Consider the following 18,092-nt stretch of genomic DNA (forward strand, 5'->3'; position numbering starts at 1 on the left):
CACTGCAGAAGGCTGTGAAACGTAGAGAACAGCCACTCTCCCTTTGGGAAAGAGCCAGGAGGCGTTTCAATAGCAGGTGAAGTTGGGTCTTATTCAGATCACATCCTGGCATGTTTTGGACGGGGGGGGGGGGAAAACTCAGCTGCTATTGCCCGTGCCGGGGTTTGCACAGTGGCAGCAAGATACTGCAGGATTTATGTTTATCTCCCTTCCAAAAAAAATTGGACAACAGGTGAATCCTTTTTTCACTTTTGACACACCACTCCCAGCCACTGGCACGAGTGACCCTTGGGGGCTCTTCCTCCTCCTGACAGCAGTGCTCTCAGCCACCCAGCTGGGCGGCTCCTGATTGACAGGGGCCCAGAGTTCTCAACAACCACAAGACACAAGCTGTGTTTCCCAGAGATTCTCCTGGTCCTCCTCTTCTGACCTCCCGGCTTTTTCTGACAGGATTTGGAGTTGGACCCTTTGGAGATCTCCTCCAATCTCTGCCCAGGACGGCTGTTCTTGAGAGAAGCTAGTTCAAATTCTCCAGAGAGATTTTTCTCCATCTACACAGACGGCTCCTGGACAGGAAAGAGAGGGAGAAAGTGCTGTATTTGGAAACCACAAAGCTTTTCTTGGGCAGGGAGGCATTGAGAGGGGCTTTTCCTCCTACTCCCATGCCCATCATCCCTGCCCTCTCCCTTCCCCTCAGATACGCTCCTCTTTCCCGCGCTTTTCAGGGAATCCCGTAAATTTTCGCGGAATCCACTAGGGGGCGCCTTCTGCCAAGAGAAGGGAACTCCAGACGCTTCCCCATTGGGCCACTGGAGGGCGAAAGACACGGCTGCCTTTGTAGAGGAGGTTGCGAAGGCAGTGACATCACACACGCTTGCCTCTCTAGCACTCCGCACTCGCTCTCCTTAACCCCCGGGGCTCCGCAAGAGGGGAGGGAGGTTGCGGGAGAGTCTGGCGGGGGCAGATCCAGACGTGCCCCGGGTGAGTAGGGGGCTCTTCCCGAGGAAAGGGAGGCGGAGGAGGGAGAGACCCGCGCCCGGCCCTCCCCCGGCTGCAACCCCGGGTCCCATGCTCCCCAGCCGCCCTCTCCATGCAGGAGGAAGCGGGGATCCCAGGAAGGCTTGCGGGATCCGAGGTTCCCTTCCCGTCCCCTTTCTGAAGAAGAGCCCGAGTGGGGGGAGGGGAGGGTCGGCCTTGCGGAGGCCCAGCAGGAGGGGAGAGAAACCGGGCGAGGAGGAGGCAGGATTCGCACCAGGCTCCCTGTCTCCGGAGGGGGAGAGAAGCGGGACGGCCTCTCCAGTTGCCTCCTTCCCGACCTTGCTCGGGGGGACCTTGGTCCTGCGCTGGGATGAGCCACTTTGGGCTCCGGGCAGGTTGGGTGAAGGTTGTTGAGTGGTTAAGTTTCTAATTCTTGGTATTTATTTTTCTTCCCATCTCAGATACAGAAACTCGAAGCCAGGCAAAAGTTTCTCTTGGGGGCAAAAAAAGAGCGGGATCCCTTGGAGGGATCAGTCCTGCAGCTCCAGAAATGGTCCCGTGAAGGAAAAGGCACCTGGAGACCCACCAGAGTCCTTGGAGCCATTTGCAGTTGCTCTGCAGGACAGAGAAAGGATGGAGACACAACCTTTTGGAAAGGAGGGAAGCAGAAAAGGCCCTTCAGTTGCTCAGCCTTGGAACTGTGGGGAGATCTGGACAAGGACTGGGCAGGAGATCCTGGAGGAGGAAACCATCCTCCCTTCAGAAGTTCAGCCCTGGAAGTTCCTCCAATACTGGGAGGCTGAAGGTCCCCGAGGACTTTGCAGCCGACTTCATATCTTTTGTAGACGATGGCTGAGACCAGATAAGCACACCAAAGCCCAGATGCTGGATCTGGTTGTTCTGGAGCAGCTCTTGTTCCTTCTGCCCCCAGAGATGGAGGGCTGGGTGCGGGAGTGTGGAGCAGAGACCAGCTCCCAGGCAGTGGCCCTGGCGGAAGGCTTCCTCCTGAGCCAGGCGGAGGAGCAGAAGGAGCAGGTCGAATTGCAGGTAAGAGTTCAAAATAGAATAGAGAATCTGTTTGAATACTTTATTCGTCCTTCCTAAATTTCTCTGGCATTCATATGTGGCGATGTCCCACCAATCTTACAGCATTGTTCCATTGTTTTCTCACTCAACCACACAGATGGATATTGAGGTCTTTCAGGTTGTGTTCCGAATATGAATCCACTTTATGTCGTGTGATGTACATTAATTCTGCTTCTTTTTTCCTTCCTCCTATTTGAAGTGCTGCACTGTGGAGATCAGAGATCCTGAGAGAAAGACAAATCCATCAAATCCCCCTCAGGAGCTATTTTTCAGGAGGATCCCTTGGGAAGATCAAAGTCAAGACACTTCAGGAGGTAATCCAAGCTCCTCCGATTTCCCAGAGAGATCCCATCTGTCTTACCTTATTCTCTTCTGTAGTATACCTCCTCTTATTTTGTTAAATATGCATTTTCAAATTATTTATTCCTTACAGAGAAACAAAGAATGAAGTTTTCTGCTTTTTACGATGGAGCTCAAGCTGTGATTGAACCTCCAAAACAAGTAAGAAAGGGAAAATCCCTACTAAACCCTACTAAGCAGGTATATACAAAAGTATGAAAGCTATTGCTTAACGCATTGTAAGCCGCCCTGAGTCTCCGGAGAAGGGCGGCATATAAATCGAACCAATAAATAAATAAATAAATAAATAAAAGTTATTAGAGTTCTATTGTTCTTTACAAAGAAACGGGGGTCAGTGTTCTCTCCTTCTATTTCCCCCCTTGTATCGACTGGATTATTTCAAGTCCTTCAACTAATAGGAATAAACGTATCACTGTAGTACTGATTGGTAGAGACGCATTCTTTTTGTCATTCTTTGAATTCTGCAAGGCTAATGAAAAATAACTAAATTCTCACATTGCCACTTTACCATTTTTTAAAAAAGCCTTGTTCATAATCGGTCGTTTCAAAAGTAAGCAAATCATATTAAAAAATAAAGCAGAATTTTAAAATCCAAAGAGAACGGCCACATAGAGCATGTAATCGTGGTACGTTGGGCTACAAAACAATTTCCAATCCTCTGATTTGTGCCTGGATTAGGAGATCAAATATTCCCACTTTGCAAAGGTTTAGAAATGGCCTTCGCCATTTGGTTCTCCCATTCAGCCAATAGCTCAGACTACTAGATCAATAAATGATAGGGCGATAGATAAATTGATCCAGAGGTGGGATTACTTTAATGAAAGGCACTGAAAGTTCTGCAGCTTGATAAAACTTGCCCCAAATATTTCTTCAGTCAAACAAATTTGTAGAATTGTCCATTTTCTCACCTATATTTAGGACTTGTGTGATGCACAGCCATTTAACTTGGTGCAAATCTTTGCTTTGGGAACAATGGAGCAGAATAACAGAATTGGTAGGGATCTTGGAGATCTTTTACTCCAACCCCCTTCTCAGACAGGAAGCCCTATAATATTTCACTTAAATGACTATCCAATTTCTTCTTAAACACCTCCAGTATTGCAGCATCCGCAACTTCTGGAAGCAAGGCATTCCACTGATTAATTGTTCTCACTGTCAGTAAATTTCTCTTTAGTTGTAGATTAGTTCTCTCTTTGATTAGTTTCCATCCATTGCTTCTTGTCCCGCCTTCAGGTGCTTTGGAGAATAGGCTGGCCTCTTCTTCTTTGTGGCAGCCCCTGAGATATTGCAACACTGCTACCATGTCATCCCTAGTTCTTTTCATTAAACTAGACATACCCAATTCCAGCAACCGTTTTTTATATGTTTTAGCCTCCAGGATCCTAATCATTTTGGTTGCTCTTTCTAGAGTTTCAAGATCTTTTTTACATTGTAGTAACCAATATTGAATGCAATATTCCAAGTGTGGTCTTACCAAGGCATTATAAACTGGTACTAACACTTCATGTAGTCTTGATTCTATCCCTCTCTTAATGCAACCTATGATTGAGTTGGGGTTTTTTTTGGCACCTGTAACATACTGCTGGCTCATGTTTAAGTGATTGTCCACTAGGACTCGAAGATCCCTGTTGCACTTTCTACTGTTGAACCAGGTATCACCTATTCTATCCCTTTCTGTTTAGTTTTTCTTTCCTAAATGTAGCACCTTCCATTTCTCACTGTTGATTTTCATTTTGTTAGATGGGGCCCAATATGTCGATAGTTCTATATCTCGAGCTTATCTTCTGGAGTGTTGGTATTCCTGTCAATTTAGTCTTGTCTTCAAATTTGAGGACTTCCCCTTCTATTCTCTTGTCTAAATCATTGATTAAGATGATCAGATACTGCAAATCCTCCTGTTCTGTTCTTTTTTCCGTGTTCAGGAGAGTCTTGTGTCCTTCGAGGAGGTGGCTGTGTATTTCTCTGAGGAGGAATGGTCTCAGCTGGATCCTGACCAAAAAGCCCTGCATTCGGAAGTCATGCTTGAAAACCATAGGAACGTGGTCTCTCTGGGTAAGAGTTTTTAGTCCCCAATCAGAGAACTCAAGAAGACAGATTATAGTTAGTTTTTTTATTTTAAAAAACCACTAATCCAATATTATTTCCTTGGATGGAGAAGGAAACGGTCTGGCCTTCTCGTACTCCAATGAAGGAATGAGTCAATGTTTCTTTGCTTAGCTTCTTTCTGTGCCATTTCTTATCTGTATTTTTCCATTTCTGTTTGAACTTAGGAGGCTGAAAAGTGTGGTGTGCTTTTTTTTGTCAAGTTTTTTTTTAAAATTTATATATAAACATTATTTTATACAGTGTATTTTCCAGGCATACATTTTACAAAAGGAAAAAAAGAAAAGAAATAGTAACATATATACTGATAGCAATAGTAGTAGTATAACAGAATGATTCTAACTGTATTTATAATTATGTTAGCTTATTTATTTATTTATTCATTTATTTAATCTAATTTTTATACTGCCCTTCTCCCAAAGGACTCAGGGTGGATTACAGCCAAAGATAAAACAACACATATAAAATTTAAAACCAATTTAAAAACATATTAAATAATTTGGCCCCAACATCATTAAAAACAAAAGCAACCCATTAAAATTAATGTTTAGGCCAGTCCAGATTGTTGGAACAATAACGTCTTGAGGGCACGGCAAAAAGTGCGTAGGTCAGGGATCATTCGTATCTCCGCGGGCAATTCATTCCAGAGGGCGGGTATATACGAGACCGCCTTCTGCCAGCAAAAACCTCCCACTGCCCAATACGCTCCCACAGAGAGGGACTCCTCAGGGTGCCATCGGCCAAACAATGCCGACTGGCGACCCCCAGGGGGAGAGCCTTCTCTGTGGAGGCACCAGCCCTCTGGAATGAGCTGCCCTTAGAGCTTCGTCTTATCCCCGACCTGCGTACTTTTCGCCGCGCCCTTAAAATCCTTCTGTTTCAGCAAGCCAGACTGGCCTAGTATGAATTTTTAAAATGTATGTATATTTTAATTTGCGGCCAAATTTTATATTCGATTTTAATTGGTTTTAAATTTTATAAATCTATGTGTTTTAATATGGCTGTACACTGCCCTGAGTCCTTTGGGAGAAGGGTGGTATAGAAATCTAATAATAAATAACTCCTCCCAGATAACACTCTCAAGATCCTCCTCCATCACCCCATCTGAACCTACCCAGTCGGAGTCCAAGCCTTCCCGAATCTGAGCGATTTTGTCATGCAGATATTGCACAAAATCCTCAGCCCTACCCTGCAAGGGGTCTTCCTGCACTCCCAAATGAAGAAGGGAGCGGGTCACCCTAAACAGGGCGGCTGGGCGGTTATCTGCAGACGCAATAAGAGCAGAATAATAATTAGATTTTACCGCTCTTATTGCCACTAGGTAGATCTTAATATGAGACCTCACCAGTGTTCAATCAGATTCGGAACGGCTGGCCCTCCAACCGCTCTCTAGGTGTCTTTTCCAGTGCTTCATCTCCCTCAGCTCCTCAGTAAACCAGGGAGCCAGTTGGGATCGGCACCAGGTCAGAGGCTGCAAAGGCACGACGCGGTCCAAAGCTCCAGCGGCCGCCCTATCCCAGTTCTTCAGTCGAGTCGTGAGCCAGAGCCTCAGGGAATGGCCCAAGCTCCGTCAGGAACCTATCCGGATCCATCAGGCACCTGGGACAGAACCACCTAGTTGGTTCCGACTCCCTTCGGTGGAGGGTAGCGGCTCGAAAGTCTAGTCAAAGGAGTGATCTGACCATGACAAGGGATTGATGGCTATATCCTCTGTTTCTAGATCATTCAGCCATTGACCAGAGACAAAAATCAAATCCAGAGTGTGTCCCCCCGTGTGAGTAGGGCCTTGGACTAACTGGGTCAGGTCCATGGCTGTCATGGAAGCCATGAACTCCCAAGCTGCCTCTGACGTTTCACCGACAGATGGCAGGTTGAAATGCCCCATGACCATAAGCCTGGGGGTATCCACCACCACCCCAGCTATTACGTTGAGCAGTTCGGGCAGGGCTGCCGCTATGTGGCAGGGAGCCAGGTACGCAATAAACAAGCCCATCTGCACCCCACGACCCCACTTCACAAGGAGGGACTCACATCCGGCTATCTGAGGTACAGTGGCCTCCCTCGGACAAAGATCTTCCTTTATAATAGCCGCCACCCCCCCGCCCCTACCCTGAGCCCTCGGCTGATGGAATGCGCAGAAGCTTGGTGGGCACATTTCAACGAGGGGAAACCCCCCCCCAGCCCAACCAGGTCTCCGTAATACCCGCCAGGTCAACTCCCTCCTGAACAAGATCGTAAATGAGGGGGGCAACTTAGGCGTCCTCCTGGACGCACGGCTGTCTTTAGAAGAGCATATGACGGCCGTTGCCAGGAGGGCTTTTTATCAGGTTCGCCTGATACGCCAGTTGCATCCCTTTCTGGATCAGGACTCCCTACGCACGATCACTCAAGCACTCGTCACTTCCCACCTGGACTACTGCAATGCTCTCTACATGGGGCTCCCCTTGGGGTGCACCCAGAGGCTGCAGTTGGTCCAGAATGCGGCTGCGCGGGGGATTATGGGAGCGACGGGGCGCTCACATATAATACCTCTCCTGCGCAAGCTGCACTGGCTTTCTGTGGTCTTCCAGGTGCGCTTCAAGGTGTTGGTAACCACCTTTAAAGCGCTCTATGGCTTAGGGCCGGGGTATTTGCGAGACCGCCTTCTGCCGCCAATAGCCTCCCACCGACTGGTTCACTCGCACAGAGAGGGCCTCCTCAGGGTGCAGTCGGCCAGGCAGTGCCGGCTGGTGACCCCCAGGGGGAGAGCCTTCTCTATGGCAGCACCTGCCCTCTGGAATGACCTGCCCCCTGAGGTACGCACGATATCAGACCTCCGGACTTTTCGTCGGGCCCTGAAGACACACTTGTTCCATCTAGCCAGACTGGCTTGATCCCATCCTCTCAGTTTTTTAATCGAATTTCGGTTTTAATTGAGTTGTTTTAAATTCGGGCCAAAATTATTTGTTTTTTTAAATGTTTTTAAATTTTATATGTTATGTTTTATCCTGGCTGTACACCGCCCTGAGTCCCGCAGGAGAAGGGCGGTATAGAAATATAATAATAATAAAAAAAAAAAATTGTGCTCCAATAGTTTCTAGCTTCAGAGCATGTCCACCATATATGATAAGATCCTGGTATTTGATGGCATTTCCAACATTTAGCTGATTTGTCTTTAAACATTTTTGCCAATTTTTCTGGAGACATATTCCATCTATAAAACATTTTATATTGATTCTCTTTATGTGCAGTGGACATTGTTAGTTTATAGTTCCTTTCCCATAACTGTTGCCATCTATCGAGCTCAGTTGATTATCTACAATTTTTTGCCCAAGCAATCATTTTTTCCTTTACTTGTTCTTCCTCTAATTCAACACTAAGCAGAACACTATAGATTTTTAAAATTATTTTATCCTCTGTTCCCATGAGTATCCTATCCAAATCTGTCCTTTCTAAATAAAAACCGTATAATTTTGCATCTTTTTCATATCTTGCTTGTATTTGCATATGCTTATACCAGTCCATCACAATCCCTTATTCTTCCATTTCTTGTTTCCCTTTCAATCCCCCCTTGTCTGTAAGTAAGTCTTTATACCTAAAAATATTTCTAAAATTAACCATATTTGGGTGTATCAATGCTTCCATTGTTGATAATCATATTGGAATTTTCAAATAATATTTATCTCTAACCTTCTCCCACACTAATAACAATGCATTTCTTACATAATTTCTATGAAAATACGTATGTATCTTACTTCTACCATACCATAAAAATGCATGCCATCCCAATTGCAAATCATGTCCTTCCTTATATTTCTTAATTCGATCCATTCTATCATCCACATCAATGCTGCTGCCTGGTAATATGATTCTCAATTCAGCAGTTCAAATCCTCCCTTATTCTTGCATCTTGTAGCATCTTTATATTAATTCTTGCCTTTTTTCCCTGCCATATAAACTTTTTCATTATTTTATTGAGGTGTTGAAAATAAGTCTTTTCAATTTTTATAGGAATTGTCTGGAATAAGAACAATAATCTCGGTAATATATTCATCTTGATTATTGCAATCTTTCCCATAAGTGATAATTGCAAAGTTTCCCATTTTTCAAGTCTTTCTCAATTTGTCTTTTTAAATTATAATAATTATCCTCTTTTATTGTTACACATCTTGAAGTTAGTTGTACTCCTAAGTATCTCACTTTTTTCATAAATTTTATATCTAATTTCTCCCTTAATTCTCTTTTTTTGTTTTTCTGTAATATTTTTTACCAATATTTTTGTTTTTTCTTTATTTTTAAACCTGCTACCTCTCCATATTCCTCTATTTGTTGTAATAATTTGGGTCCTGGTTTTTGGGGTTCCTCCAAAATAAATACTAAATCATCCGCAAAGGCTTGTAGTTTATATTCCTCTTTTTAAATTTTTGTCCCTTTTATTTCTTCATTCTGTCTTATATTTCTATTTAGCACTTCTAGAGTCAATACAAATAACAATGGGGATAATGGACGTCCTTGCCTTGTTCCTTTTGTTATCTTTCCATTCATCATTATCTTAGCTGATTGTTTATCATATATTGTTTTTATAGTATTAATAAATATCACCCCAAAATCCATTATCTGTAGTTGCTTTATCATAAACTGCCAATTCACATTATCAAAAGCTTTCTGTGAATCTAGAAATATCATCGCCATTTGTTTTTCTGGATGTGTCTCATAATACTCCAACGTATTCAAAATTATCTTCATATTGTCTCTAATTTGCCTTTTAGGTAGAAACCCATTTTGGTCCATATGAATAAATTCATTTAATAGTCTCTTTAGTCTATTCACCATTATTGAGGCGAAAATCTTATAGTCCACATTTAACAATGAAATCGGTCTATAGTTTTTTATTAATTGCAAGTCTGAATCTTCTTTAGGTATAAGTGTTACATAGGCCTCTATCCTCGATTCTGGCATTTTTGCTTTCAATAAAAGTTCATTAAATAATTCCAGCATTACATTGCTTAACACCTCTTGAAATGTCTTATATAGTTCCGCTGGTAGTCCATCCGGACCTGGTGTTTCCCCCCCCTTTTTTTTTTTTAATCGCTTCTGTTAGCTACATCATCGTTATTCTCTCTTCTAGCATCCCTTTGTATTGTTCGGGTATTTTAGGTAAGTCTGATTTTTCTAAAAATTGTATTATCTTCTCTTCAGATATCTTCTCTTGATAATAAAGCTTTTCATAATACTTTTTAATTATTCTCTTATTTTCTTCACTCCTATAATGTATTTTTTCCTTTTCATCTTGTAAATATTTTATTGCTTTCTTCTTTTTCTCTTTTTTTATTTTATATGCTAACCATCTTCCCGGTTTATTCGCATTTTTTTTTAAAAAATGTTTAGATGCTCTTAATTTATTTGCCTAAAATTCTTGCTCATTCAGGTTTATTTCATGTTTTTTCATTTCCATTTGTTTCTTAATTTTGTTATTTTGTGTGTCCTTTTGTAAATCTTTCTCTAGTTTCTTATACTCCTCTTCCAATTTCTTCTGTATTTGTCTTTTCTTCTTATTTTTCTTTCCCAGGTATGTTATTGCCAAGCCCCTTATATATACTTTCATTGTGTCTCATACATTCTGAATTGATGTATCCTCCTTTTTATTTATTTTGAAGAAAAACTTTAATTCCTTTTTCATTGTTGAAATTCTTTTTCATTTAATATTATTTGATTCAATGTCCATCTTGTCTTTTTCTTCTGTCCTTTCCAAGTTATTGTTATTGGGTTGTGGTCAGCCCAAATGTTTGTTTCAATGTTTACTTCTTGTATGTTATCTATAAGTTCTGTTGAAATCCATATTATATCTATCCTCGACCACGACAAATGTCTAATTGAATAAAAGGTGTATTGTTTTTCTTTCAAATGTCTTTGTCTCCAAATATCTTGAATACTTAATTCTTCAATCATTGTAAAAAAAAGATTTTGGGAGAGTTTTTCTGGGTTTCTTATTTGTCTTTGTTGTCTTATAGTCCAACTCCACATCCATTACACCATTAAAATCACCCATTATACATATATATACATAGTCCAATTATATAATTTTCCTGTGCAACTTCTTATAAAATTCTTCTTGTTTGTCATTTGGAGCATATAACACTATCAAAAATATTTGTTTAAAATTCATTTTTATTTTCACCATTAAAATCCTGCCTTCTTCATCCTCAAATATTAATTTAGGCTGTAGTTTTTCTTTAACATATAGAACTTCTCCCTTCTTACTTTGTTGTATCAATACAGCTCTAATAATTTTGTATGTTGTTTTCTAATATGGACCTCTTGTAAGCATATAATGTCTGTCTTTAGTCTATTTAATCTGTTGAAAATTCTGTTTCTTTTTGTCGCCAAATTCAGTCCATTTACATTTATTGATATTGCTTTTATTTCCTCTTCCATATTTTACTTTACTTGTTACTAGTTTTGAGTTTCATCACTCTTGTCTCTCTTTGTTCCTTTGGATCCTTTGATCTTGCACCTTCTCTTAGTGCTCTTTCTTCCTGTTCTTTTGTGCTTTCTTCTGTACCTTTTTTTCATCTTTATGTTTAATTTCTCTTGCTGTTCCCAATTCATCCTCTAATGGTCCACAAAATTGTTCATAAAATAACTTCACTTTTTCAATTAAATCCAATCTATGTCTTTTGTTCTTCCCATGTCACCAAGATTCATTCTGGTATTAACCATCTGAAACTCACTCCTTTTGTTATTAAAATTTTTTATTAAGAATTGATATTCTCTCCTCAAATCTCTAACTCTTTTAGGTATTTGCCTCAGTACTATTATTTCGTTGTCTTTGTACTTCAATGCTGTACTTCTTGTTATTTGTTATATCTCTGTTTTTAGTGCTTTCTTTGTAAACCTTACGTGTACTTCTCTTGGTAATTTGTTTCTCATTGCATATCTTGTATGAACTCTAAAAACCTCGTCAATCTCATTTAAAATCTTCTCCTTAGGTTCTTCTATAGCTTCTGCCAGCATCTCAGCAATCACCTCTGGTAATTTTTCTTCTTTTTCCTCCTCTATATTTTGAAATCTTAGATAATAATAGAACGGTCCATTTCCAATGAGATTATTGTTTTTTCTTGGTTTTTGTCTACTGAAATCAATTTTTCTTCTAATTCTTCAACTCTCTTTTCTGTCATTTCCGTTTTTTCTTCTACTTTTTGGGTTCTTTCTTCATTTTTCTAAATCATCTTTTTCATTTCTTTTAAGTCTTGTTTCAAATCATCATGAAGAGACTGTATGAGATTTTTTAGTTCCAATGTCTCTGAAGTTTTTGCCTCTGTCGATGAGGGACTTGCTGCTGGGTGTAGATGTACTGTAAGTTTCTTCATTTCGATGTTGTCAAAGATAAGCCTATAATCCGCTTATGTTTTATTTGTAATCCAAATATCTAATCCTCCCCGATGGTTGGATTAGAGAAAAATAAAAAGAGAGCAAAGAGAGAAAAAAAGAACAAAAAAAGGGACAAGAGTTCAATCACCCCCTCAAAAATATTCCAATGGTAAAAAAAGGGAGAAAAAAAAAAAAAAACAACCAAAAAATATAACAACCAAAAGAAAAAATAAAAACAAAAAATTAATTCCAAACAAGAAAAAAGAAGGAAAAAAAGAAAACTTTTCTTCAGATTCTTCTTGTCTTAATCCACCTTCTCAACAGTCCAGTTCTTTTCAAATCCATTAGGAAGAGAGAGAAAGCAGTAAACAAGGGGGAAAAAAGAATATCTGCCCCTTATTCCCTGTACTAACTTATAAAAAGTCCAAAAAAAAGCTGAGACAGAAAAAAACCCTATCCAGTACTTCTCCACCACAACAAAATCCAAACAAAGTACTTCAAAGTGTTCAGAAACAGTAAATAAGGGAATAGGTGAAAAAGATAAAAGGTTTAAAATGTAGAAACAAACTCAACAATCCAGTCCTTCTCTCTTGCACATCTGTTTTCTTATCTTCTCAGTCCAAATTATCAAGAACAGCCTTAGAGCTAAAGTTAACTCAAAATCCTTTTCTCTCTTTTTTTAAAAATTTTCTTGTCTTCTTTTACTAGATGGCACTGCAGGCTAGTTCAGTCAATCAAGCCAAGCATTTTCAACAAAAGTCTTTTCCGCTTTTAATTAATTCTATTCAAACTTTAATTTCACAATTATTTACAACTATTTCATCTCTTTGCATAAAAAATTTCAGACTTCTCAAATTGGTTAGTCCTAATTTTTAAAAGAATTCCCAAATTCTTCCATTTCCCCTCCAAAAAGAAAGTTTCATTTAGCTTTGTACTTTTGCTTTCCTCGCCGCCCAATATCGGATGTGAGAGCCAAATACACTCCCGCTCCCACTCCTCTCTCTCAGCCTCTTTCCCACTCTATTTACTTGCAAGTGGAACTGAAGGGAAAGGTTTTTTTTTTAAAACAGAAATTTTCTCACCTCAATGACACATGCTGTCTTCTTATGCTTTCTTCCGCTGCGGCCGCCCCAGTTTCTTAGTGACTTCTAAGATAGCTTTCTCCACCACCCAGTTTGAGGTACTTATCCAGACCAACCAGGAAGTTTGCAATCCCCCTGTGTTGGTCTGTCGGTGCTTCTCTTGTTCGTCATCCCTACAGGACGACTTGGGTCACTTGAGACCTCTGGGCAACAGAGATATCGATGGATTTTTGGGAGCTCCCAAAGAGTCTGTCGTACCGCCGCAACGCTGGCCATGCCTCTTGGATTTTTGAAGTTTTTAAGCGATTGGATAACCATTTGTCTGAAATGTTATAAGGTTTCCTGCCTAAGCATGGGTTGGAATAGAAGACCTCCGAAGTCCCTTCCAACTCTGTTATTCTATTCTATTCTATCTTGTGCAGTCCTCAGTTCGTATAAAACTCAGGCCTATAGTACTATAGTGTGGGATCTGTGGAATGAGAGCTTGCACTACTGATCTTTCTTGATCTGGCACTAAAGTAGTTTAGGCATCTGTTCTCTGCTATTTGAAGCCAGTACCAGATCTGGGCAAAGAGGCCTTGCAAGCTGATGAGACTTTGGGGCAGTGAAGTAGCCTTTCTTGAGCCTCCGAACCTTTTCAGTCTCGGCCCGAAGAGCATTTAAAAGCCAATGGGAGGCTTCAAGGAAAGGATTTTGCCCCAAAGTCTCATCACTGGGATCGAGGAACGGACTGAGTGGGGGTCCAGCCCTCTAGACACAAACTGCAGAAAAGCTGGTCCAACGTACACTGGGAAATGAACTTGTTTCAAACTTGTTTCAGTTCTCATAGATCTCTGCTGAAATTAATCCACCTCAATAAATCTTACATTTTCTCCTAATTCCTTCTTGAATCGTTCCCCTGAATATGCCTTAACTCAAAACTGACTTTGAGTAAGATTTGCATATATATAGATAATTGGAAAGGAAGATATTTTCTAGATATTTTCAAAGCTTTCATGAATATAGAAATCATCATGTCGATATCACACCATTGGAAGCATGCAAAATACAACATAATGGAATTTGGAAAAATTGAAAGGAATATTCATTGACTTTCCACAGTTTGATCTTTTTCTCTAACTGTGTTATCATTTTCATTTCTCTTTTCCTTTGAAGGTAATAGTGGGCAGGAGAATCAAGATTCCTGTGGACTGTTCCAAGTGATCAATGCTAAAGATGGAACGGAGAACTTTGGAATTCGAATGGAATTCAAAAGCCATGAGAGAAGCCAGTCAAATAATTGGAATCAGGATAGCTCATATTCCACTGATGCTCCGATGCAAGACTTTCTTGCCCAACAAGACAAAATAAGGAAAAAATACGTTGGGAAAAGTATGAAAAGTGTAAATGAACACAATTTAACCCCCCAAAAAGGAAAAGATGCTATAAGACACAGCGGACAAAATTACAATAGGGCATTCATTCATTCTCTTGGAAATAACTTCCTTACATCTCAAAAATTGATTCACGCAAAAAAGGAGCCTTATGAATGTTTGGAATCTAGAAAACATTTTAGAACAAGCAGGCAACTTACTTCCCATGAAACAATTCACAATGGGGAGAAACTGTGTTCAGAATCCCCTGTAGCCCAGTCCCTCCAAGCAGCAGGAGAGAAACCATATAAATGCAATCAGTGTGGAAAGACCTTTGCTCAATGCAGTTATCTTGCTTCCCATAAAAGGAGCCACACAGGAGATAAGCCATTTAAATGCACAGAGTGTGGAAAGACCTTTGCTCAAAGAGGTAATCTTAAATCCCATAAGATGATACACACAGGGGAGAAGCTGTATAAATGCATGGCATGTGGAAAAACCTTTATTCATAGCAATGGACTTAGAAAGCACAAAACGATCCACACAGGGGAGAAGCCATTTAAATGCCTGGAGTGTGGAAAGACCTTTGCTCAACGCAGTTATCTTGCTTCCCATAAAAAGATCCACACAGTAGAAAAGCCATTTAAATGCATGGAGTGTGGAAAGATGTTTGCTCAACGCAGTTATCTTGCTTCCCATAAAATAATCCACACAGGGGAGAAGCCGTATAAATGCATGGACTGTGGAAAGACCTTTCCTCGAATTGGTAATCTTATTTCCCATAAGATGATCCACACAGGGGAGAAGCCGTATAACTGCATGGAGTGTGGAAAGACCTTTGCTCAACGCAGTTATCTTGCTTCCCATAAAAAGATCCACTTAGAAGAGAAACCATTTAAATGCATTGAGTGTGGAAAGACGTTTACTAATAGCAGGGCTCTTACTTCTCATAAGATGATCCACACAGGGGAAAAACCATATAAATGCATAGAGTGTGGAAAGACCTTTCCTCAAAGAGGTAATCTTATTTCCCATAAGATGATCCACACAGGGGAGAAACCATATAAATGCATGGAGTGTGGAAAGACCTTTGCTCATAGAAGTAAACTTAATTCCCATAAGATGATCCACACAGGGGAGAAGCCATACAAATGCATGGAGTGTGGAAAGACCTTTCCTCGAAGAGGTAATCTTATTTCCCATAAGATGATCCACACAGGGGAGAAGCCGTATAAATGTATGGAGTGTGGAAAGACCTTTGCTCAACGCAGTTATCTTGCTTCCCATAAAAAGATCCACTCGGAAGAGAAACCATTTAAATGCATGGAGTGTGGAAAGATGTTTACTAAGAGTAGTGCGTTTATTTCTCATAAGATGATCCACACAGGGGAGAAACCATTTAAATGCATGGAGTGTGGAAACACGTTTGCTCAGAGCAGTGGACTTACTAATCACAGAAAGATCCACACAGGGGAAAAGCCATTTAAATGCATGCAGTGTGGAAAGACGTTTGCTCAACGCCGCTATCTTGTTTCCCATAAAATGATCCACACAAGAGAAGCCGTATAAATGCATGGAGTGTGGAAAGATGGAAGCCATAGACCCAAGCGAGTCTGTGGAATGGAAATACCAGAGTGTGCTCCGCAGCCAGATCTTAGAGCGGCTACCTGAGAATTTATGACTCAAAATTTCTCTACATTTTGATTATTAATTTTAAAAGATATAATGGGAAATTGTGAATGGAGTAAGCGATTCTACCTATCTATGACCGGATCGAGACTTCGCTCTCGAAAGAGAGATATTTTATTTGTTATGTTGGAAAAAATAAAAAATATTTTGCAAAAAACCAAAACAAAACACTATGTAACCCAAAACAAAGGAGAAGGTGCTATAATAGATACAACAGAAAAAATTACAATGGGACATTCATTCCTTCTCATGTAAATAAGTTCCTTACATCTCAAAAAGTGATTGACACCAAAGAGAAGCCTTTTAAATGTTTGGAATGTGGGGCATGTTTTAGAACAAGCAGACAATTTACTTCCCATGAAAGGATTCACACTGGAGAGAAGGTATACAAATGCAGGGAGTCTGGTAACAGGTTCAGAAGATACAGTAATCTTATTTCCCATAAAACGATCCACTAAGTAAATATTTACTCGTAGCAATGAACTTACTATCCACAAAATGATCCGTACGAGGGAAAAGCCATTTTAACGCATGGAGTGTGGGAAGCCCTTTACTCAAAATGGTAGTCTTATTTCCCGTAAGATGATCCACACAGGAGTGAAGCTGTATAAATGCATGGAAAGTTGAAAGTTGAAAGACGCTATGTTTTCATTTGCATGCTGTGTTTCCTGAGATTGTTCATGAAGAGACAGGTGAGTCCCTTATCCTTAACTGCTGGATGAAGGGCTAGGCTGGGCTGAAGCAGACGAGAAAAAGCGAGATGAAAAGCTAAGGGCAAGGGGCTCACCTGCCTCTCCACAAGACCTTTCGGGACACACATTGTGCAAATGTACTTGCAAACCCTAGCACGAGCAATAGCAGCTGTGCCTTCTCCCTAAACACATCGGGATGTGATCTAAATAAGACCTGGCTTGACCTGCTATTGAAACTCTTTCCAGCTCTTTCTCAAAGTGTTACTGCAGCAGCTGCCTGAAAAATGCTTGCAACCGCTGCTGGATACGGAGTGTCTTGTCCCATGCCTCTGCCTGCTGCCAGTGCCGCCTGCAGCAGTTGAAAGCAAAAAGTGGGACTCACCTGCCGTCCCTTGCACTGCGGAAGGCGGCAAAATGTAGAGAACAGCCACCGTCCCTTTGGGAAAGAGCCAGGAGGCGTTTCAATAGCAGTTCAAGCCAGGTCTTATTTAGATCACATCCTGGCATGTTTTGGAAGGGGGAAGGCACAGCTGTTATTACCCGTGCTGGGGTTGGCAAGTTCTGCAGCATTTTTTAATATCTCCCTTCCAAAACATGGATGACAGGGGAGTCCCGCTTTTCACTTTTGACACACTCACCACTTGCAGCAACTGGCACGAGCGACTTATGGGGGCTCTTCGTCCTCCTGATAGCACTGCTTCGGCTGCCCTGTTGGGCTGCTCCTGTTTGACAGGGGAGGGGGGAGGCCAGATCTATGGAGCACTCCTCTGCCACCGGCCTGCCAGGGCCCCTTCCTCAGCGGCTGCCAGTGTAACCACGCCGCTTCCCCCACCACTGCATTCAGGCTGCTGAGCACTGTCCTGCGCATCTACTCTGCTGCAATTCTCTTCATTACATTAAAAATTACTAACACACTAAACCATCTGGTCTGCAACCAGAGCCATTTAGACCCGTTTCCCATAGGAAAAAAACCACTGGGTGCCACAAAACCTGAATGGGCATGTCCAACTCCATGTCACTCATTCCCCCCAGTCTCATGACCCTTTAGCCATGCCTACCCAGCAGGTCATTAGGGCAGACAACCAGTTATTAATAAACAACCCACCGGGAACAACCACCCCCCTCCCTCCTCCCCCTCTGTATCTTTGTCTCTCTCTCTCCCCCACCCTGTACCTGCCTCCCTCTCTCACTCTGTATCTCTCTCTCCCCCCATCTTCCCTCTCTCCCCTCTCTGTATCTATGTCTCTGTCTCCCCCCCTGTATGTCTTTCTCCATCTATCTCTCCCCTCTCTATGTCTCTCCCCCATCTCCCCTCTCTTTGTATCTCTCCTCTCCGCCCCTCTCTTCCTCTGTATCTCTCGCCCCCTCTCCCCTCTCTGTATCTATGTCTCTCTCCTCCT

At 41.4% G+C, this 18,092-nt stretch overlaps 1 protein-coding gene across 2 annotated transcripts; it reads left to right on the forward strand.

Annotated features, from left to right (window-relative positions):
- Positions 1-755: 755 nt before the first annotated feature.
- On the forward strand, positions 756-16,168 carry LOC148116085 (uncharacterized). 2 transcript variants are annotated; one of them, XM_087884848.1, is made up of 6 exons: positions 756-981; positions 1,440-2,025; positions 2,264-2,378; positions 2,498-2,565; positions 4,347-4,476; positions 14,115-16,168. In XM_087884848.1, exons 2-6 carry the CDS (start codon positions 1,612-1,614, stop codon positions 15,878-15,880), a joined length of 2,493 nt encoding a protein of 830 aa, XP_087740974.1. In that variant the 5' UTR covers positions 756-981; positions 1,440-1,611; the 3' UTR covers positions 15,881-16,168. The 2 variants fall into 2 exon arrangements, with proteins under 2 accessions (XP_087740974.1, XP_087740975.1); XM_087884849.1 differs by lacking the exon at positions 756-981 and having other exon boundaries at positions 984-2,025.
- The last annotated feature ends 1,924 nt before the right edge of the window (positions 16,169-18,092 follow it).

This window comes from Pantherophis guttatus, chromosome 2 (assembly GCF_059756535.1).
Source record: "Pantherophis guttatus breed Tessera chromosome 2, ASM5975653v1, whole genome shotgun sequence".
NCBI lineage: Eukaryota > Metazoa > Chordata > Lepidosauria > Squamata > Colubridae > Pantherophis > Pantherophis guttatus.

What these genes read in the sequence shown, in the direction of transcription:
- LOC148116085 (XM_087884848.1), top strand. Translation starts at nt 1,612, where the DNA reads ATGGAGACACAACCTTTTGGAAAGGAGGGAAGCAGAAAAGGCCCTTCA. An exon ending in AGGAGCAGGTCGAATTGCAG is followed by an intron (nt 2,026 to 2,263) that starts GTAAGAGTTCAA and finishes TCCTATTTGAAG; the next exon opens with TGCTGCACTGTGGAGATCAG. An exon ending in TAGGAACGTGGTCTCTCTGG is followed by an intron (nt 4,477 to 14,114) that starts GTAAGAGTTTTT and finishes TTTCCTTTGAAG; the next exon opens with GTAATAGTGGGCAGGAGAAT.